The following is a 22,773-nucleotide window of genomic DNA, read 5'->3' on the forward strand; positions in this document are numbered from 1 at the left end:
ATGATCAGCCAGAACACAGGTATAATATAACACTGCAAAAAGCACTTAGTTTTGTGCCAGGTTGGGGGTTGAACCCAGTAGCAAGCCTGAGTGTAATCTGGCACCATTTACCTTACTAAGAACTACAGTATGTAGGATTTTCACTAGCACCTCAAGAAATTAGGAGCATAAATCCATTTGACATTCAGTGGGATTTGTACTCCTTAGGCATGCACTTGTGAAAATCCCACGCTGTGGTCTCAAAGTGATTGCTATCTAAATACGGCTCAGTTTAGGTGGGTGAGAATGGTGTTGTGGCTAGAGTTACTCTGTATACTTACCCAGATTGTTACCAGTGAGAGAAGCTCTGTCTCAAACCTGTTGTTTGCTTTTGTAGGAGGAAGTATAGTGGAGTATCTTGTTGCTGTTTTTACTGATCTCCTGCACACACAGAGAGATCCCCTGGCCCTCTGTCTGATGTTTCAGCTCTTCGATAAAGAACTCCAGTCACTGAATGCATCTCAGTATCCTCAGCTCTACCAGTTTAACCAATACTATAGTCTCTGGATACCACAGCAAGCTAAGGAAATCTTGGTAAGGGATGCATAAAATCATTTGATTGCTAGCTTTAGGGTTGTTAAAAGACCAGTAGATAGTAGAAGGCTTTCATTTCCACTCTGCAGTACATCTAGGCTTTTATCTTCCAAACCCAAGTTTAGGCATCCTCGTTTTCTAACGTGTTGCAGAACCTTACTGGATTGAAGGGTGTTGGAGACTTTTAAATGAGGTGCAAATACGTTTTAGCTGGTGCAGGGTCGAACTGTTAATTGAATCCTTAATTACTTTTACATTAGCAGCAACTTCTTATTGAATTGCAACAATAATTTATATGCAGAATCATGTTTAGCAAGTGGCAGGAAAGTTACTTACATGCACCAGTGGCCTGGGTGTCAAAAAAAAGTAGGGAAATAGCTGTAATACCTTGACAATGGCCATCTTATTATCTATCTATGGCACTTGTGGCCCTCACTGCAGTCGTATCTGAGCATGTCACAATCTTTAATGTATTTATCCTCACAAGGCCCCTGGAAGGAAGGGAACTGTCCATTTTACAGATGGGGAGCTGAGGCATAGAGAAACTAAGGGAGTTGCCAGAGGTCACACAGGAAGTCTTTGGTGGAGCAAGGATGTAAAGTCGGTCTCCAGAGTCCAAGGCTAGTGCCCTAACCATTGGGCAATCTTTCTTCCCCAGTGAGAGCATCACCGCAGCTCCTGTCATGGCATGAGCAGATCAGCCAAGACCCTGTGAAGGGAGTGCCTGCAATTCCAGGCAGCCCTGTGGTGCCCGCCAGGAGTGCTAGGCTGCTGCGAGTTCAGATCCTGCTAAAAACAGATTTTTGCATTTTTGCTTTTTAAATGGATTTGTTATTTATTTGTTCTGTGTTAGTTAGAACTATTGCAGGTGTCATACTGGTGTGAATAAATAATGTTTATAACTCCTAATATGTAATTAAGTTTAATTATTTCAGATTCCTTTCGGAGCAGGCAGTAGTAGTGTGAGTGTCCCTTCCCCAAATGGGGAGGCAGGTGGATGAGGAGCATCCCTGCAAGGGCAAGGAGGAGAATGGTTGTGGGTGCTTCCCGTCTCCTCCAAACAGGAGCAGCTGGTGTGACAGTGATTGAGATGCAGGGCTAGATAGGAGCGGGGGTTAGGAGTACGCAGGCCATCCATGATAGAAGCTGCAGTGTTGCTCCCTCAGCCAGCCAGAGAGCCTATGAGGGACACTTGGATAGAAGCCTTCGGCTAGCATTGATCTGTATGCTCTGATAACAGTACAGCAGTATTGCACTGTGGTTGCAGGGCTGGGCCCTGAGAGAATGGTTCTCTGCTTGGTTATGTGCCTTAATGCAATGGGAATCGTCCCAGCCTAGATGCAGAGCACAATTTGGCCCTAAGAGTTTGACATACACATTCTGACTTTTTTTTCCCTCTCCGTATTACTTCTATTTTCAACAGTTGAAACAAACTGAATGCATAAGCAGGGAGCCCATCCTACCACCAGATTCTTCGTTCTCCTCCTTGCTGAAGAATGCCTTTGAGAGAGGTGGCACTGTCCTGCTGGAAGATGGTGTCCAGGCAAAGCTGAGAGTGGCAGCTTCCCAGCTCCAACTTCAGCAGCTTTTGCTAGCAGTCAAGCACGTGTTGCTATACCTAAAAACCACGGTGGAGAACTTTGGCAGTGTAAGGAATACTTTGGGTTCTAAGTATGGCATGCTGAAGTGGTGCAAATGTACTTTGGTTGAGTAGCCTCTCCATGTGCACAAGCCCCACTGAAGGTAGGGAGCAACTCAGGAATCTGGCCCAGATTGTAAACCATTGTATCCCTTGTTGTTGAGACTGGCTGCCTTTACAATAGGATTCTTTACAAATGTGGTGTGTTGTATATACTGCAAATGAATTGCAGCTTTCTTTCCGTCTCTTGTTGTCTTTATATCAAGACTAGTTGCCTGTTTGGAGGATATGCTTTAGTTGTGATTAAATTCTTTGACCTGTATTATGTTGGAAGGACACTAGATGATCTGATGATTCCTTCTTCCCTTAAAATACATGAATATTGTGTTTAGCCCCCCGGAGGCTTTGATCAGGATCCGGCCGCTATTTTGGGAGCCATTGTATATGGTCCCTGCCCCAAAGAGTTTACAATTTAAGAAGATATTAATTTAAACCTGTTGTTCGTGCACAGTTTTCTTCCAGCCTCCTACACTTTTCTCCTCATCCTCCAGTGTGTTTACTTTCACAGCTCAGTAAAAGTTCTGGTCCTCGCCTTCTCGGTCTCTACGTGGACCTGCTGAGCAGCTTGCTGTGCCGATGTGATCAGATGAAGTTGTGCAACCAGCAGACACAAGAAGGGGCCCAAACTGAATCGGATCTCTTTATGGATTTAGAGTCTGTGGCCACAGTGGAGTCTGCAAATGACAAGGTATAAATAGGCTTGGCAGAATTCAATTTTTATTTATTTTTTTGTATAATTTTGAGAGATAATATCAATGTTTATTTTTAAGCAATTTTTTTTCAATGTTTATTGATTTAAATTTTCACAAATGTGCAAAATTGTGGAGGGGGAGGGTCATACAAGAATTATTTAATGACAGTAGACATTGAGATTAAAAAGATTAAAGCTTTATAACCCTTAAAATACAAATTGTTAATATCACATGCCAAAGTACACAAAGTAAATATTGTCAAACCTCAAGCAGCTCCATTTTTACTTTGCCTATCTGTAAATTTCAGTTATTATCAATGTCAGTTTCTGTGTGTATGGTGAAATCAACTTTTAGCAGGAATTACCGATAAAAATCTAATCCTTCCAAGCGTAGGTATAAATCCCTTGGTATACTCATAATGAATGCTGCCATATTAGTCAGCACAATTAAATTGGACTCTAGTAAGTCTTTCATCAGTTTTGGAGAACTGTTTACTGAGGCAAAACAGACAAATGGCTCTCGGGTGCAAACTATATTAACTAATTGTCATTGGTAGCTGAAACTTTTAGCATAGAGCTGACCTGTATTCTTAGTGAGACACACAGTGTGATAGAAGCTGAAGAAAGAAGGGGGGCTTCAGTGAATGCTACAGTCTAATGTGGAATGTGAGGGTTTGACTCTTTCTGGTATTTATTCGTGTTAGGTTGTTCAATTAAGATTAAAGGTGATGCCTGTCTGATAGGGAAACATGCAATCACTTGCTGAAGGGCTGTGCAAGATCTGCACACTAAGTGGAAGCACTACTGTAGCTTTCTGCAGGGTGACGGGCGGGATGCAGGTGGGTTGTCGCCACATGAATAGTGGGCTTCATACACAGTGTTCCACAGAAGGGTCTTTGCGTCAGGCACAGATAGATTAATGCAGAGGTGTGCCATTGAAGGAGGTCTGGGAGAGGGACCAATGGATCTATGAGAGCATGCATCCAGAGTCCCTAAACCAGTGGCTCTCAACCGGGGGTATGCAGAGGTCTTTCAGGTGGTACATCAACTCCTCTAGATATTTGCCTAGTTTTACAACAGGCTACATAAAAAGCAAAGTCAGTAGACACTAAAATTTTATTCAGACAATGACTGATTTAGATACATTTTAGTGTATAGTATGTAGAGTAAGTACAATATTTATATTCCAATTGATTTATTTGATAATTATATGGTAAAAATGAGTATGTCAGCAATTTTTCAGTAATAGTATTCTGTGATGCTTTTGTATTTTTATGTCTGATTTTGTAAGCAGATAGTTTTTTAGTGAGGTGAAACTTGGGGTAAGCAAGACTGATCAGACTCCTGAAAGGGGTACAGTAGTCTGGAAAGGTTGAGAGCCACTGCTCTAAACTACCACACAGGTGGGTGGCTGGGCAGCAGCCTCTACTATTCTAACCCACAGGCTAGAATAGTGGCTGTGGAAGGGGCTGCACTGCAGATCTACAGCTCACTTGTATGTTGAGTGAGTGAATGCTGTTTATCCTTTCCTTTTGAACCCTGGCACAAAGTTTCAATGCCCACATTTTGTGGAGGGGGGGGTGAATTTTCCCCATAGTGTTTAGTTTTATCTGATTCCTGGATTTGAGAAGATTAGAATGTCGTGTATCTAGTTGATGAAACCTGTGATACCTCCCCGGGAACATAGTTAAACTTATGGAAATGTACAAAGTTATGTTCTGTGATAGGTAAAGTGGTGTCTTTTCCCTCACATGAGAAACTCTTGATTTAGGACTAAGACATTCTGATGTCTGTGTAAAATTTTGCCACAGACTTTGAAAGATTCAATCATGCTTGTCTGAGTGAACAAATGGAGAAGGCATTTGGCTTTATCCCAGAAGCAGCAGAATAGAAATTGAGATGAGTAACTTTTTGAGCTATTGTTTAATGTTTAGAATCTTTTTTTTTTAACCACAGAGCAAAGGCTTTTTTTTTTTTACCATACCATAAACATTGAGATAAACATAATTGTATGTACCTGTATGTCATTAATTCTTTTGACCAGTAATAGGCAATTAATGTCCAAAACTACAGGTTATTAGGTTTCAGTAAACATGCATTATAAGTAGAAGTAGATAAATTATTTTAAATTATCTTTTTTGTGATCTCTTCATAACTGTGTATGTTGTAGGTGCTAGAAGATATGCTCATGTTGATCTTCAAACATCCTATATTGGAGACCTGGTTCTTGGCTTTAGAGCAGCATTCTCTTCCCCAACACAACTTAAACCCTGTCATGGTGAAGCTTCTGTCAGCTCATGTAAATAATGGCATCCTTCAGTTACTGAAGGTGAGTGCTCCAATGTTGCAAAATATGAAGCACATAGACACGCTATCTAAGTATTTTGAAGCCATCACTAAAAGCGTCTTGGAAGAGTTACGGGCCAGAAGAAAAGAAAAGAACAAGGTATCTCCCAAAAAGTCCCAGCAGCTGGAGGCTCTGCAGCAGTTACATGTTTATATGTATGCGGCTCAGTTAAAAGAAGTCACACTAACCATGCTCCAGCTTCCTGAGGCAAGCCTGACCATTCAAAAATCTGAAAATTCCCCTAAAAAAGAGAAACATTTAAGCTTCTATGGGAAGACACTGCTGCAGCTCCTCACAGAAAGCTACCAAAGACAGACCATTCAGGGAGAGCTGCTGTTATCAACAGAGCACATTAAAGGGGTGGGGACTCTGCTGTCAACGTCAAACAGTGAGGATCTGGAAAAAGTCTTCCTTCAGGCTCTCTCTCAAGAGCCCCTCTTTGCCCATGCGGTTGGTGTAGATGTACACGATTACTGCCTTAATCACATGACTGAAACTGCCCTTGCCATTGTGGCTTTGCTGATCCGGCATTGTAGGACTCATCTGCTGCAGTTTGAGCTGTGGTGTCTGAATTGTGCAACTGGAAAGTACCTAAAGAAAAATATGGACATCTTTCTTCCACTCATCAACGTGTATTTGCAGAGTAGAGAGCAGTATGACTTTACACGGCCATCAAAAGGTAAAACCAACAACTGATCAATATTAATGATGTAAATATTATCTGGGGATTTTTAACTGTTCTCATCAGAGTGTTAAGATAAAATGACGTGTCTGTCATTGGGTGCATTGGGAAGAGCATTTTCAGGGAATGAAACTTACATTGGCCTAAGGTCTGGGTGAGTTCCATGTGGCTCTTTAGAGCACCGCTGTGGCTCTCACTGAATCCAAAGATATGATTGGCGCACTTCTTGTTCTGCTTGATCTCATGAAGAGCAAGTAAAGTATGGATAAACAGGAGCAGGCCTCTCCCTGTCTGGACACAAGAGGCAGCATAGACATGGTATTCTAATCAGATGACCCAGAGCTCGCTCCCTGTTTCTTCAAGATGACAGGTGGGAGACAGAGAGGAGAAACCTTTCATTGCTCCTATCTCGCAGGAATGGGTGGACAAGAAAGCAGCACTCTCTGTCTGATCAGAGAGTGAGATGGGGAGGAAATACTGTGCTGAATGGAGTAGTAGAACGCTAGAAAGTAATCTTGGTGTAGTGTCATATGCTGGGTGGATAAAAATCAATGACTTTTTTAAAAAGAAATTTTAAAAAATTACTTATTTTCTTTTAAATTTAAATTAAATCCATTTTTGTTTTTTAAAAATAAACCTCCTTAAAATGGAATTTGAAATGGACAGTCTATGTTAAGGTCTAAACTTACTATATCATCTATTAAAAATAATTTAAATTAAATTAAAAAAAAAAAGAAGCAATGCATGTTTGCTGTCAAAGTTTTAAAGAAAATCAAACCACTGAACTGGTAGAAGCCATTGGCTGAGCACCTGGAACTAGCGGTGTTGAAGAGCTAAACCAGCTTTTGACAGCAGTAGCCTGCGCTGCAGGTGCAGAGAGAATATTTCCTTCATTGTGTTCATCTAGTTCAGTTCAATGACTAGTTCATTCAAAGTTAAAAAACAGATTGGGCGTTGAAAAATATGGAAAGCTTGTTCTCCTCTTCCAATTTATGAATAAAAACTAGGTGTGAGAGGATGAGGTCTATTAGTTCTAAAATCTTGAATAATATGGCGACCAGAAGCAGTCTCTTCAATTCCCAAACTACAGATAATAGTTTAATATTAAAACTATTCCTTTGTTTAATAAACCAGTTAGTTTTAAATGAAAAACTTGTTTTGATTAAACTTTACTTTTTCTCAGTATATCCAGCACAGTTAGGGTCATTTTATTTAACTGATAAAATAAAAATGAAAACTCTGTTTTTGGCATTTATAGAATTCCAGTTTTGTTTCTTGAACAGAGCTTGACAAAAATCACAAGTAAAAAATTAATCGTCTAGTACATATGAAATGCATCATTCATCAGGTTCTAATATAATAAATTATAAAAATTAATAATATAAATAAATGTATGTTAAGCTATATAGTTGCTTAAATACATGTGTTTTGCCCTGGTTAGCAAAAAGTAGTACCAAATTTATTGTAAAAACTAATTTTAGTTGCAAATCAGCATGTATTAATGGTTACTAACTAATGAGAACCAACTTTTCTTTGGGAAAATAACTTAAAAAGTACAAATGCAAAACACACTTAAAATGATTTAAATCAAGGTTTCCTGCTTGCTGATTTAAATAATGATTAAAATCAGTGATTTAAATCACTTTGAATAAATCAATCCACCCTAGCCATGAGGTTTCATTGTCATTTTTGCATTGTGGTGTTGCTTCAGTATGTGAGAGATGTGTTTCATGACAAGGCAGTGCAATGACATTGATCACTCTGGTCATTTTGTGGCTTTCTGCTGTTCTTTTTGATGGCAAAGTGGCCCTGCTCCTCTTTGTGTTCTCATCGCCTGGCAGAGTTAACCTCGTAACTCTCCATCATATAGTAGCAGTAATTTCCCAAAGGCAACCTAATAAGTTAATTGAAAGCATAGTACAAAAATTAATAGGCATGCTGATGAGTACCATCAATCAGCAGGAATCCCAGCAACAGTTGAGTCATTTACCTACATCCCGAATGCAGTAACATGACCCATAACACTGAATATGCTCTGGCTTCGGGGTTCTCACACTTCATTGCACTGCGACCCCCTTCTGACACAAAAATTACTACACGACCCCAAGAGGGGGGACTGAAGCCTGAGCCCCACTGCCCGGGTGGGGGGGGGCCCAAGCCCCATCGCCCCGGGCAGGGGGGAAGGTGACAAAGCAGAAGCCCAAAGGCCCCCCCCACCTGGGGCTGAAGCCTGTAACCTGAGCCCCCGCCACCCAGGGCTGAAGCCCTCAGGCTTTGGCCCCGGGTGGTGGGGCTCAGGCTTCAGTCCTGGGCCCCAACAAGTCTAACGGCAGCCCTGGAGACCCATTGCAACCCACTTTGGGATGCCAACCCACAGTTTGAGAACCATTGCTCAAGCTCAGCCAGAATATGGACTTCATGCAGGAGCTTTTTAGTGACATTCTGTGGTCTGTGTTTATGCAGGACATTGAACTGGGTGATCACAGTGATGCCTTCTGGACTTAAAAATCTATGAATCAGTCTGTCTGCACCGTGAATGGAACAGCAGATAATGAAAATCAGAGACATTTTATGATTATTCTTTAGACTATTATTGCAGTAGTGCTTAAAGGGCCACAACCAAGTTGGGCCATGTAGACTCAAATAGAACACTGCTAGTTGCAGTTGCCCCGGGCTCTTCTTGAGCCCTGTACAGCTGTTCAAAGCATAACACATCTTAAAATCTGTCTAGATACTTATCCAGTTTAGAATAAACCCTATTGATCTAGTGGTTGGGTGTGAAATGTTGGAAACTATCCATTTCAGCAGAATTTTATCTGTCATGTTAAAAAAAAAAAATGCTAGCCCTGGGGGTGGAAAAATAAATTTCCAAATATAAATCAATACAGTGATGCCTTCCTGAACCTCAGACAGTTCCAGTAGCTCTGCTGCTGCTCTGAGTTTTCCCAATCAGCAGCAGAATTAACTGACACAAATCTGGTCAGTGTCACAGTGGCATTTCAGAAAATTAGGTGCTGCAATTAAACTAACCAGGATCATACCTGTTTCATTCTCCTACTGATAAGGAAGGTTACAGGCAACAGCAGAGGCAGACCTGCTGTAGCTGTCGATGGGGAAGGATGCTTGTCTCTGGAAAAGGTATAAAATAGTGGAGAATCCTCAGCAGCAGCAAACAGAGTCTGGGAGGGGTAGAGTAGCAGACCCAGCTTACAGGAGGTTCAAGAGAGGTGTTGCTTGGTGAAGGGCCGGAGGAGGAAGAGAACGCTTTCCCTGCCTAGTGGGTGTTTGAAAGAGATACCAGACACTTTACAGAACGTTTGTCTTTCAAACACTTCCTAGATCTGTTACTGTCTCAAACTGTGTGCGCTTTCTCACAATAGGCCCACAGTCTGTGTTCTATCATTCCGTTGAACACATAAAGCAGTTTGAGTTGAGAGCGCTGCGAGAGAGCTCACAATGACATCCCTGTATCTCTTTGCACTCTTTCTTCCTACAGTCTCCTCAGCTGTTGTACCTGTCTTGAGAGTAGCTTTGTGGAAAGAACTGTCAAAAATAATTCTAGATACAGAGCCATCGCAAGAACTCAAAGCCGTGAAGTTGCAAGTTTTTTCCAAGCTGGTACAGTCTTCAGAAATTGAAGCACTAACTCATCTAATTGACCAGTTACCTGGAACTCTTGAGAGAGCAGAAAATTACGAGAGGTAGGCAAGTTCTATTTCCAGATTTTGCATTTTAAGTAATGTAATGCCTGGAATTGTCATTTTGTTGCATAAAACATTGTTATAGACACTGTACATGAACACACACACATGATCTACAATGATAGTCCCTGCTTCAAAGAACCTACTGTCTAAGTGTGATAGTATTTTTAAGCCTAGGTATCCTTCAATTTATGTAGATCATTTAAAAATATTTTTAAAAATCTCAAAAGTCCCCCAAAACTTTAAATAAAACATTCCTCATTCATGAAGATGTACAATGGTTCAGTGATATTAAATGTGTGTGGGGAAATATCAGGAATTCAAAGCCTGGTGTTTTCTCCATTTTAATTTAATTGGTGTGCTTTAGAAATAAACTGTTTATAGCACAGCAGAATAAAGCTACAACAGCCTCACATATCTTGCTGGGAAAGGGAGCCACAGCACAGATACTCATATTAAGTTTTATTTAAACTTTGGGGAACTTTGGAGCCATTTTTAAAGTTAACATTCAATAGCATAATAAACATAGTGACAAAAAATATTGTAAGGACTTATGCGTTAAGGTCTGGTAGTACTTAGCTGGGACCAGTAAAAATACTTTCCTGACCAGTACACTTCCACAAGCTCTGTTCTTGGGCAAGTGATCGAAACATTTTCTATCCTGCTTAAGCTGATGGCTGGGTTTATAACAGATGTGACAGTACTCCTCTCTGGGGGAACATGAGGAAAGAACTGGCCATGTAAATTCCTAGGTGACTAACTTATTACATGGTTATCATGAGCTTTAGAAGAGAGTGATTCTTTGGTCATCTGGGGCTTAGGTGTCCCTATGCATAAAATCAAATGATTACAAATATGTGGAGAAAATCAGGGTAAAATTAACACAAACAAAAACATTCTTCTAACATTTGAATTTTCTGCAGTTGGATTGTGGCAGATTCCATATCGAGAGTGCTGGAGAACTCTGCTGAGGAGTTGCACTCCTGGAAGAAAAGCCTCTTGGCAGCCTGTATAAAGTGGTTAATCACCACATATAACATCAGTAAAGAACAAGAAAACAACCAAGGAACAGAGAGTTCCATGCTGTTGAGGCTAGAAGAGTTATTGGTGAGACTCCTTTCCATTTGCTTTAATCTAAACCTTGATTGTATGGACTTTTCTTACTGCAGTAGAACATTTATTGTGCTTTTATATTTTATATTATGTAAATGAAGTTGTTGCACTTGGTTTCTTTGGTATTTTGTGTGCAGCTTGTACAGTATGTAACTGGCCTTGCAAGATCCTAATGCAAAAGAATTTTGGGTCTTGTTGGGAGAAGTGCTGGACACTTGCAATTACCATTGAAGTTAGTGGGATTTTGAGATGCTCAGTACCTCTCAAGATCAGTCCCTGATGGTATTTAAAAAGAGAGAGAGAGAGAGAGAGAGAGAAAATGCTGTAAAAGTAGAAGTGTTCTTACAAAGTGCATGAATCTGCTCCCACTGAAGTCAACGACAATCATCCAGTTGACTTCAGTGGCAGCCTGGTAAGTTCCTAATTATGTATTCCTTGGGCACCTCAGATTTTCTTTAGGTGTGTAAGGAATACAGGATCAGGTCCTAAATAGTAAAAGGAAAGGATGCTTTTACAGATACTGGGCTAACTGCCCCTGTTATCCCTTTGGTCTCTTTGTGTGCACTTCCTCTCAGGCCATCACCTTTCTCTTGAGGTGTAAATACACAATTTTCCCACTCTCAGACAGGGCTCTGGTACTAACGATGATTACCTCAGCAGGTCTGACTTGTGGTGGGCACCTGCAGTGCACTTCTCTCTAGGAGCTATGACCCATGCTACCTTGTGATTGGACAGCTTTATTAAGCAAAGTATTGTTTATTTAGAACTACAGCATTTCAGAGAAAAAGATCTTAAAACATGCATATCTAGCTTACCAGGTGTCAATCCAACTTCCACTTGGGATCCTGGTAGGCCTAAACTTCCTACAGACACCCCCAGAGCCCTCGGGGCAAGTGGCATAATCTGTTCTCTTAACCCCCAAACTAGTTCTTCTCTCTACTTCAGGGACAAAGTCTTGAAATCCTGTTACATTTTTGTCCTCCTGCCCTTTGCAGGCAACATGTAACTTTTTAACTGTTAGCTACCAGCACTGGCAAAACAAGACTTGCAACTTAGTTGAATGTAGCCTCCGGGAAACTAATAGCTTTCCCCATTGTCTTTCAAGTGTGTGCTGGAATGTTCTTATCCAGGAGCTATTGTCGTCTTCCTGGAGACAGCTCCCATTGACTTAAAGCAATACGGGCATATAATAAACATTCCACTAACCCAGCATAGTTCTAAACTGTATCTGTATGACTGTCACACATGGTATTCATTAAAATTATTACATAGCTGCTCCATGTCCACTGTAGATCCCACCTAAAGGTTTTCCACAACTGATCTACAGATAAACTCAAATGTACTGTATCTTTGTAATGTTCTGTTACCTAAATTGACTAAAGATCCCTCCTCCCCCTGCAAAATGAAGTGTTAGTTCATAACAGTAGTAAATATGGGTACTGCATTACAGTGGTGGGCTGCTACATTAACACAAGCTAGAAACTTCTGTTCTAAGGAAGTCAGAATTGCTGCTGTCTCATATTAGCCAATGTGATTTGGATTATGCTTCTGTTTGTAGGGCCCGGTTATATTGCACGTATTGTAACATCTCACCTATTCCTTCTTGCTGAGCTGTAAAAAAAAATAAGGGCCCAGTTCTAAGAGGTGATGAACACCCTCAAATCCCACGCATCAGCGGGAAAGGAGAGCACCTCACAGCATCAGCCCTTTATTCTTTTGGGTCCCAGGGAGAAGGAATAGGTGAGAGGAGGTTCTGATACTTGCAGTGTAATTAGGCAAGGGAACATATAACTTAAAACGAAAGGTGTGATTAATATTTGAAGTGCTGTGGTATGAAAAATTCCTTTGCAGCTGAAGATGGAATACCCTGTAGTCTTCCCCCTCCACCCCTGACACGGAGTTTCTTTCTGGAAGAAGTTGGCTGCAGATGCCATGTTGTCCCAACTTCATATCTGTAATTTTGCTCTAAAAATGTTTTGCTTTTACATTATTGCATTTCTCAGGGAAATAGTTCTGAGTCTTTGAAATTTTGTGTTTATCTAAAGCAGGGATCAGCAACTTTTGGCACGTGGCCCATCAGGGAAATCCACTGGCGGGCCAGGACAGTTTGTTTACCTGCAGCGTCCGCAGGTTTGGCCGATTGCAGCTCCCACTGGCTGCTATTCACTGTTCCAGGCCAATGGGGGCTGCGGGAAGCGGCAGCCAGCACATAGCTTCCCGTAGCCCCCATTGGCCTGGAACGGCGAACCACGGCCAATGGGAGCTACGATCGGCTGAACCTGTGGATGCTGCAGGTAAACAACCCATCCCAGCCCACCAGCGGGTTTCCCTGATGGGCCGCGTGCCAAAGGTTGCCGATCCCTGATCTAAAGTAACAGCATAGGCTATGTCTACACTGGCACTTTTGTCGGTAAAACTTCTGTTGGTCAAGGGTGTGAAAAAAAACCCACCCCTGTGCTGGTGTGGACAGCACTATGTTGGCAGGAAACGCTCTCCTGCTGACATAGCTACCGCCACTCCTTAGGAGTGGTTTAATTATGCCAGCAGTAGAGCTCTCTCCCACCGGCACAGAGCAGCTACATGGGAGACCTTACAGTGGCTCAACTATGCTGCTGCAAGGTCCGTAGTGTAGACATAGCCTTAGACCATTGCTTGAGAAACATGGGAAGACTAGCGAGTACCAGATAGTAAAAAAGGCATTAAGGCTTGACATAAGCAGAACAGTTGTATTTTGCTTTTGGTACTTTTTAAACCCTTGAAACTGGTTGGACTCTGCTATCGTGGCTCCAAAGTGTTCAACAGAAAATTGAGGTCTTGATGTTCTATGGAAACTTTGCTCTGCTTCATATTGAATGTTACATATCACTACTTGTTGTTTACTACCTATACAGCATTTTGTTAATGAAGTGGTTCCGGCTGACTGGCACAGTCTTGTGAAAATGGGACTTAAGTAAGTAATTTTGTATTGCTGTTGAGATGGAGCAAAGATGGAATAGGCACTCTGTAATGTTTGCTGGGCCACATCCTATCAGTTATGGCCTAATCCTACAGTGTACTAAGCACATCCTAAAAAGTACTAAGTGCCCTCAACTTCTACAGAAATCAGTGGGACTTGAGGATGACAGTCACTTTTTAGGATTAGCCCCATTGATAGGCACAATCTCCATTCACTTCAGTACAACTCCATTGACTTCATGTACAACTGAGGCCAGACTTGGCCTTCAGTTAGTGTGGGGTAGCAAATTACTGGAACTGCTCCTACTTTCTTAGTTAAACTAGTGTAACCCATGATTTTTAATTTAAAATATTCCTTGTTTACTCTGGTATGAAGTCAGGATTAGGCACTTTCCCTTTACCAATGAAAAAGAGAAATGAGAAGAAATAAATAGTTTGGGGGAGTCTTCTTACCTTATGTGGAAATAGAAATGTAGGGCTGAGGGATTACTATCAAATGAAGGTTTTAATATAAAATTTGTGAAATGCTAACCTGTAGTAAAGCCTGTAGAGCAGATTGCTGTTCTGGCTGAAATAGTCCTTTCTTCTGAAGTTTAAGATGTGGCTAGTTCACAAACTGAATGAAATATTGGGCTATGTTTTTTTATTTGCTTTCTATGCTGTGTTTCACTATTTTGAATAGCAAATTTGCCTTTGGTTGAAATCTGAGTTTCCTCTGATCGTTGTTTTTGAAGGTATCGCTACAGAGACCATGGATTTCTGAAAACTCTTAATGCTGCTGTGCAATTGTTGTACACAAAAGAGAGCCCGCTTAGTCAGAGATTAGTCAAGCTCTCCAGGCTTTACATGATGATCACGCAGCACTCTTTATTTTTGTCAATCATGCTGAGGTCAAGAGAAGAAGATAACACGAAGATTCAAACAAGAGGTATCTCTCTTTCTTTTCTTCAGCTATATATAGTAATAGTGTCTTGTCAGTGTTGTTTTCCATCCATCCAGTTACCTACTCATCTACATATTTACCAAGCTACTAAAATAACTCCCAAATTGTTATTACCATTTCATTTCAAAGCCTGCCTGCTCTCCTCTGCTTGAATTTAAATGTTGTATTTTTCCTCATGAATGCCAGTTTTAAACATTAATATCTTTTAAAAGCATTCTTCGGTATTATTTCTTACTGATGAAGACTTGGGGTGAAATCCTGGCTTCACTGGAGTCACTGGAAGTTTGCCATTGATTTCAGTAGGACCAGAATTTTGACCTTGATGTAGATTAGATCAAGGAGGTAGAAATATTATTTGGCTAAGTATTTATTTAAGCAATTGCTTACATAAGAGACGTTAATTTTAAAATAGGTATCTGTGTTGATATAGAGGATTTAATATTGCTCTTTGCTGGTTGTATTTCAATTTTTAATTTCTTAGCTTGTGTATTTGATAGAACAATCCTCCTATGAGGAATCTAGTTCAGTCCTAACCTGAAGGAGGTAGCAAGGTCTAATGGATAGAGTATTGGGCTGGGAGTCAGGAGTCCTGGGTTCTATCCTTGGCATTGCAGCTGAGTTGCTCTGTGACCTTGGGCAAATCACTTACCTGCTCTGCCCTTCAGTTTCTCCAACTGTAAAATGGGAATAACATGTAGCTGCCCTTTTTAAAGAACTTTGAGATAAATTGATAAAAATTGCTATGTATGAGATGATGATGAAATTCTAAGTAGAACAGGTTGATGACAAATGTGTACTGCCAACACTGATAGTCATGAGCAAAATCTAGACAAACTTCAAGGCTTTTAAATGCCTGACAAGATGAGAAAGCTCCAGTGATGCAGTAGGAGGAAGGGATTGCCTATATTTTTCATGAAAGTATATCCGTTATTCCATGCATTTGTCAGTTAGACAGTATTTCCATAGGACAAGGAGACTGGCTCTTTCAAAAAAGCTAGCCTCAATAATTCAGAAGTTTACTGTCATGAGTTCATTCATCTATACCTCTATCTTTCTCTAACTCTCATGAAGAGGTTGTTACTGTTTTGCTTTGATTTATGATGTGGATGGCAGGTAGGGGAGAAAGGATGGGCTTTTGGCTCAGGCAATGGACTGCAACTCAAAACATGTGGGTCCAATTCCCAGCTTTGCCTCTGACTTCCTGTTTGTCCTTGGGCAAGTTTGTCCTTAATTTATTTGGGCATTAGCTCCTCATCTGTAAAATGGGGATGGTAACACTTCTGTATGTCACAGGATAAATTCACTAAAATTTGTTATCCAATCAGATCTTGCAGTGATGGAGTCTGTGTAAATACCTAGATAGGATGGTAAATACCAGGCTGGCTTCTACAGAGGTTGTTCAAGTTGAAGCTACTGTATCCTATGTGGCCTACAGCACTGATAGAGAAATGTTTTGCCTATGTTGTGTCACAAGTGTAAATATTAATGCAAAGTCTTAAGGTGTTTGTTTAAATGTTCTCTCTCTGGCTACCATCTGATAGAGAATGCAAAAACTAAAAATAAAATTTCGTATTTGTTTCAGAGGCATTAGTGGATGTATTGTCAACTATAGTGAAACTCGATCCCTCAGTCTGTGAGAGCAGCCACTTTGCTGTGTTACTAGGATCCTATGGTGCAACACTGAGTGGTGTCGGTAAGTGTATTGGACTGTTAAAGATATTTTCTATTGGATCTTTTTTTAAAATTCTTAATGTATGTCTTACTGATTTTTTTAGATCAGAAAATATTACTGCTTCTTCAGTTATATGAGAAGAATGATCTAAGTCTTATCAACTTTAGGTAAGTTGATTGCCGCCTTTTGTTTTGCTAGCATATGTGCTATATAAGCAATCTGAAAGTTAATATACACTTGGCACCTTTTTTTTTAATTGAGGACCAAAACTCAGGATGGGAATAAATTGATGTTGGTGCACGGTGCTGGATTAATAGAACCTGGGCACTATTCACAGAGCAGGTGCAGAACAGCATTTCAGCTCCCCCTCGTGCCACTACACTGGTGTAGAGAGGACCACACTGGGGGGTGAAAGGATTGCTTTGTCTCCCAGTTCTTTTAGTCCTTGGTCTGCTGCTCAGCCAGCCCACTTTGCAGTTATAATGGCTCTGCTGCCTTTAGCATTTTGCTGCTTATTCATTCTGTTTATTTTCAATGCACCTTTCTATCATTTCACCTGCATAAGCATTGCTAACAAAGTGCATACAAAGTACAGATTCAACCTATGTCCAGCCCCCTCGCCTCCCATCTCCAACAAACTAAGGGCTTGTCTATACTTGAAATGCTACAGCGGCACAGCTGCAACACTTCAGTGTAGACGCTACCTAATCTGACAGGAGGGGCTCTCCTGTCTCTGTGGCTACTCCGTCTCCCTGAGAGGGGTGGTAGCTACGTCGATGGGAAGAATTCTTCTGTCAACCTAGCACTGTCTACACAGAGGGGTTAGGTTGGTTTAACTACGTCGCTCACGTTTGTGGATTTTTCACACCCCTGAGCGATGTATCTGGGTCAGCCTAACATTTTAGTGTAGACCAAGTCAAAGACTCTCCTTTTTCGCACCTATTCTACCCCATCCCACCCATGGAAAAGCCTGTGGGAACAGATAAGCCTTGTCACCTGTCCTGAGGGTCAGCATATTTGAACTCAGGTGAAGTAAGGACAGAAGTTCCAGAGTCAAGGACCCTGCCACTAGTCTCCTGCCTGTCAGCTGCTGTGTTATCACAGGGGCAAAGAGTGGCCTCTAAGGTACCTAGTACTGTAAACCATCTAGCTCATTATAGGTGAGAAACAACACTTTAATATTGCACTCTGAAGTAAATTGGTAGTCAGACACTTAGATAGACATGGTCCCTGCCCCGGCATGCAGGAAAGACAGACCAATGCAAGGAACATGCTTGAGAGTGGGATTCAGCAGAGTCATAGTCAATCATTGATGGGAGCCTGAATAGCTTGTAAGCGATTAGTGGCATTGTCTTTGTCGTCTTATGACTTCATAAAGTGCCTAGCGCATTGTAGGCCCTATCTAAATAATAATCAATAAGCCACAGCACAATAAGTGGATTTCTAAGGAGAGGGTGGAAGGGCTTGGTTAAGGGGGTCATGGAGGCATTTTGGTGCTGGCTTGAAAAAACTAATTGAACTCCAAGACATTCTGGGGTTTGTATAGTTTGATCAAGTCTCGGTCAGTGTGTGAGGAGGTGGTGGTGGTAGGCACTGACACAGTCAATAAATCAGTCTCCTGAGGCATGTACAGACTTTGATTTGTAGGCTGGGAAGTGGCTAAAGGGACACCATCAGGCTGAATTTCGAAAGCCTTTGGATGGATGAGAAAGGTGTTGCCAGGGAAACAGATTCTAGTTTCAAGTTTCCACAGGATAATAAGTACAAGTGAGGGGAAAATTTAAATACTAAGTTATATCCTTTATAAATTGAATCCATCTCCATAATTGCCTTTCTCTCCATGCTAATTATCTGTTAACTAAGGGCTTACTTTTAACAATATTTAAGGATACTGTTGTGGGGACCGGCAGCTGTGGAACATCACAAGACTTGCAAGAGTCTGGGGAAGTCACTATGGCAGCAGCCAAGCATGGAGGAAACTTTGTGTCTGCTAGATAAAGAGAAGATGATGAAGACTATCTTACATTTCCCTCAGCATCGCCGTCTCCTGCCACCAGAGGTGCTTTGGATCAACTATTGATTATTCTCTTTTGATGTGGAAAAGCCCCTTTCCTTTTAGTAATTTATTAATCGTGCTGTTGTTAATGTGATGTAGTCCACTGTTTTGCATTGAGAAATATGTAACAAGGTGGCTAAGATTAATTAGCTGGTATCATTTCACAGAACATGTTTTTACTGTTCTGTTTCCAACTGTGCCAGTATTTTTTTTTTTTTCCCAGATTAATTTCAGTGTAGGACCACATCTTGCCTATAATTAAAGCTATGCAACACCACTGAATTTAATGAGGCTGCCAAAGTATAACCGAGATCAGAATTTGGCATTTAGTGTCTCACCACATTTGACTGTCTAAACCACATCTGTGCATCGGCACAGTTGCACTGGGTTCTCTCGTTTAGTCTCTCGCATAGTTTGCTAGCTCTGCTCATATTGGTCAAGGACAAACATACTGGAACCGTGGCAGCAATAGCCATATTTAAACACAGCAGTGATTAAGCATGATTCCATGCCTTGTATTTGCAGGGCTTTAATGTGAGCTGCCATGATGATATTGTCAGGGCAGTTTGAAATCAAGCTGATTTAAATTCAAGTAGTAGCTCTCTATTTTGGATTTTGTTTCAGGAAGGACAAGTGCCATTGTATAGAGATAAAAGTGAGAAGGATCTTGATGATTTCTACGACCCCTGTTTTCTACTTCAGCTCTTCAGTGAATTGACCAGACCAGGTAAAGTATATATTCATCTCACATTTTAGGCCCAACTGTCAGGAACTGCAAACATACATCTGAAGGAAGAATTCAATATTATTACAAAGAAAGAGTTTACACCATATTTGAGAGGAGAGAGATTATGATATTTGCACTTGCTCAATATTGCTTTTCTACTTTAATATGACACAATTTCCCTGTACACCCAACTGCTATACTGCAGAAAGGGCTTTGTGTCTGTTTATAAAATGTTTAAAGATCAAAGTGAGACATTTATCACAGTGAATTTACCAACCACTTCTCTCCTATGTCCATCATGATGTTCTTTTCTGGGTAAACTTTGGATTGCTATAGCTGGCTTTTGTTTGCTGTAGCAATAACATCTTCTCAAACAAAAGGCAATCTGATAATATAATTGCTTTGAAAGGTAGAATAAAAAGTGCAGATGAAGAGAGAGGAAATATAAACCTGAGGAGTACAGTATCTGTGTAGGTGGAAACGAGGGAGGGGTTGCTGTTTTAAGTTGGTGTTGCAAATTGACCAATATGCTTTTGACAGTAATAAAAATATAGAGTGTCATCCTGTGTATATTTTAAAAAAAAAATTAAGCTATAGAAATTCAGGATGCCCCTTGTGTTCTAACAGGATCAGTGTTAGATGGCCTCGTATTTTTGGCTGTTATTGACTAACAGGCGGGATTTGAAAAATGCCTGTGTGACTTAGGATCCCGAGTCCCAATATATTCCTAAGTCACTTGAGCCTTTTTTGAAAATATCACCCCTACTGTTTTGTGCCTGCTCCCTGCACTTGCTGTACAGCATCATGTGCACAGATGTTATGTAGTGTATCGGTACATATTTATAAACCTACAAATGATTACTGCTTGCTGAGTAAAGGCCTTGAATTGTGCAAGTACTCAGTTCTCTCTAACTTTAGATCTGATAAACATCTTATCAAAAGCTTTCCGACTGTGGTTCCCAAGGTTCTTTAAACAAACTGGATGTCATACATACATTTAACTTTTTTTTTTTTTCAATAGCTTGTTATTTCACATCAATTTCTTGATTGCCTTTTCCAAGGGCAGCTTGGTTGAAAATATTTCCATGCCATGCGTGCAGTGGAAGAGGAGTTTCTAGATAAATCCTTATATGAGTTACATAGATTATACCCTTGAAATAAGGTTTTATTGTGGGACATGAACATGGGAAATTATCTTTTGTTGTTCATATATGACAGAAGTGCCCAGAGACTCCACTCTGAATTGGGGCCCCATTGTGCTAGACTATGCACAGGCATATAGTGAGGTGCAGTCCCTACTCTAAAGAGCTTCTGGCCTCGCATTTGCACTTCAGGCAAGAACTCTGGATCAGCCACTGCTAAGGGGTGGATAGAGAACCCTTCACAGACTGGTTGGCTTCAGATCATTCTTCTGAAGTGTGTGTTAAACGCACCAGGAAAAGTTCCTTTCCTTGGGCTCTACAGGCACCCTGCAACCCAGCCCAAGTAAGCACAGCACATAGCCACTGTACCCCAGGAAGAGGGCAGAGAACAGACTGTGAGTGAGAATCGAGCAGGGAAGGAAGTGCTGCCAGCTATCTTCTGGCGCCCCTGGTGCTGAGGGAGAGGGGGGAAGAGCCAAAGGTCCTCCAATTTCCTCAGAACCTCTGTGAGAGCAACCTGGCCGCAGCTGCTGTTCCTGCCCTGCACAGACTCTGAAGATGTGGACATCCCATGCGGAGGAGTTGGGAGCATGAAGAGCCCCCTCTGCACAGCTGTGCATCCAGGATCATGACTGAGCCCCTTATGAGGGGGAAGACTGAGGCATTTTGAGTACTGCCAATTCAATATGATGGATCTAACTTAGCCAGGAGGCTCGTGGGGAAATGTACAGGAATTGTTAGTGCTGAGAACAGCTGTTGACTCTCTCCAGCAGATGGTTTTGAAATGCGTTTCCAGTGGTGCTGTTGCACAGGTTGTTACCCTGTCATGTGGGATAGAGCTGGCCAGGGTGCAGAGTGGGGCGGGGCAGATTCTACCATTGGCTGTCCCACCTTCAGCAGAGCTATGTGAGCCGAGAGACATGCTAGCCAAGAGGCAGAGATAGGGTGTTCTGGCAGCTGAGGAGGGAATGAGCACAGCTGTTGGGATGGGGACATAGATAATCTGTGATTTTTGGGGGCGAGGAGGAGGAATTGCCATGGCAAATATAAACCTTTAGTGATCAAAGGGCTAGGAACGTACTTGGTTTAGAGGGAGAGCAGAGCTGGTAAACATTCACTAAAGGTTTCATAGGGGTTATAACCTATGTGGATGTTGCCACTAAGTAAAAAAACATTTGTTATTCAGCTGGGAAAAAAATACTCCTATGCCTCTGTTTCTCCTTGAAGATTAGCATAGACAACAAGCCTGGAGTGTTTACATCAAGTTGATGTGGAGTTATGAGTGGATAGAAATGCCACCACTTTTTCAAAACCTCATTAAAAACGTCTTGATTAACCTCAAAAATCCCTTAAAAAAATTCAGCCCCAGGTGGGGCGGAACTACACAAGAGAAATTTTATGCAGAAGGTAGGTTTATTCAGAAAGTTAAAGGGGGCGTAAATTGGGTTTAAATTAGAAAGTGCCCTACATGTTAAAATCACTAATGGGCCTATATTGTAATTCAAACTAGTAAACTAGATTCTGTGCCCACGGCTAGTAGCTTAAGAGGGAGGATCCATGTCTTATTCTGGTATCCTTTTCAGTAAAAGGATGCTTTTCTTGGAGGTGCTTTTACTCACCCCACTGTTTCTTCGTTCAGACGCAGGATATGGGGCGTGTCCAAGAGGTTTGCTTTTTCCCTACAGTTAACATTAATCAAACATTGAGCTCCATAGAGTCTTCCCAGAACTTACTCGTAACTTTACATGGTCTTCCACTTACAGCAATGTCCTTCCCAAATAATGAGCACTGGATTGTGTCCTGCTGCTCTGTGTGCAAGAGGGGCTTGGCACAAGGAGCCTCCATCTCCTCGTGCAGCCTTGGGGCACAGATTGTGTCCCTGCATGTAGGAACTGCTGGACTGCTCTCTCTGCACGCTCTGAAGTACATGACACTCCGAAATGAGCAGGGCCATGGCCCAAACTGCCCCCTTTCCCGCCCCGCCCCCCATGTCAGAAAAACTTTCTGAAACTCCCCCTTGAGCAAGGCAGCTCTGTGCTAACTCTAACTCGAAGCTGTGCCATAAAGGGACAACTGCCCTGAACGTGCTACAATGAGTACATCATTCCAAAAATGACAAAATCTACAGAGGTACAGCAGATTGCAAGGATTGAAATCTAAATAAGGCAATTTGAAAATGTAATACCTCTTGATTTTGGGGGTGCACTCTTATGGATAGGTGCCCATAAACACTGAAACACTGTTATATACTTGTTGCACAAGGCTACAATTCCTAGCTACAGAGTTGAAGCCCAATTCAAGACCCACTGAAATCAATGGCGATCAAAAGAAGAGAAAAGATAGCAAGAGATAGAAAAGGGCTGGGCAAGAGTTGGTTTATTAGTTAAATTCTGCCCCTGTTCTTTGAATTATTCTATAGCCTGGTCTTCCTTACAGTTGCTGTTTGGCAAGCTAAGAATCGTGAGCTGAACA

General features: G+C 41.4%; 1 protein-coding gene across 1 annotated transcript in view; it reads left to right on the forward strand.

Moving 5' to 3' along the window:
- Nucleotides 1-22,773, forward strand: part of URB1 (URB1 ribosome biogenesis homolog) — a 69,856-nt gene that overhangs the window by 33,096 nt on the left and 13,987 nt on the right. The window contains exons 19-30 of the mRNA XM_084622949.1: nt 377-573; nt 1,997-2,221; nt 2,781-2,960; nt 5,134-5,989; nt 9,489-9,693; nt 10,617-10,800; nt 13,698-13,756; nt 14,496-14,689; nt 16,287-16,397; nt 16,480-16,543; nt 18,264-18,435; nt 19,057-19,159. Coding sequence (XP_084479075.1) covers nt 377-573; nt 1,997-2,221; nt 2,781-2,960; nt 5,134-5,989; nt 9,489-9,693; nt 10,617-10,800; nt 13,698-13,756; nt 14,496-14,689; nt 16,287-16,397; nt 16,480-16,543; nt 18,264-18,435; nt 19,057-19,159 — 2,550 coding nt within the window. The remainder of the gene's footprint in view (nt 1-376; nt 574-1,996; nt 2,222-2,780; nt 2,961-5,133; nt 5,990-9,488; nt 9,694-10,616; nt 10,801-13,697; nt 13,757-14,495; nt 14,690-16,286; nt 16,398-16,479; nt 16,544-18,263; nt 18,436-19,056; nt 19,160-22,773) is intronic.

This window comes from Lepidochelys olivacea (genome assembly GCF_965140295.1).
Source record: "Lepidochelys olivacea isolate rLepOli2 genome assembly, chromosome: 1".
NCBI lineage: Eukaryota > Metazoa > Chordata > Testudines > Cheloniidae > Lepidochelys > Lepidochelys olivacea.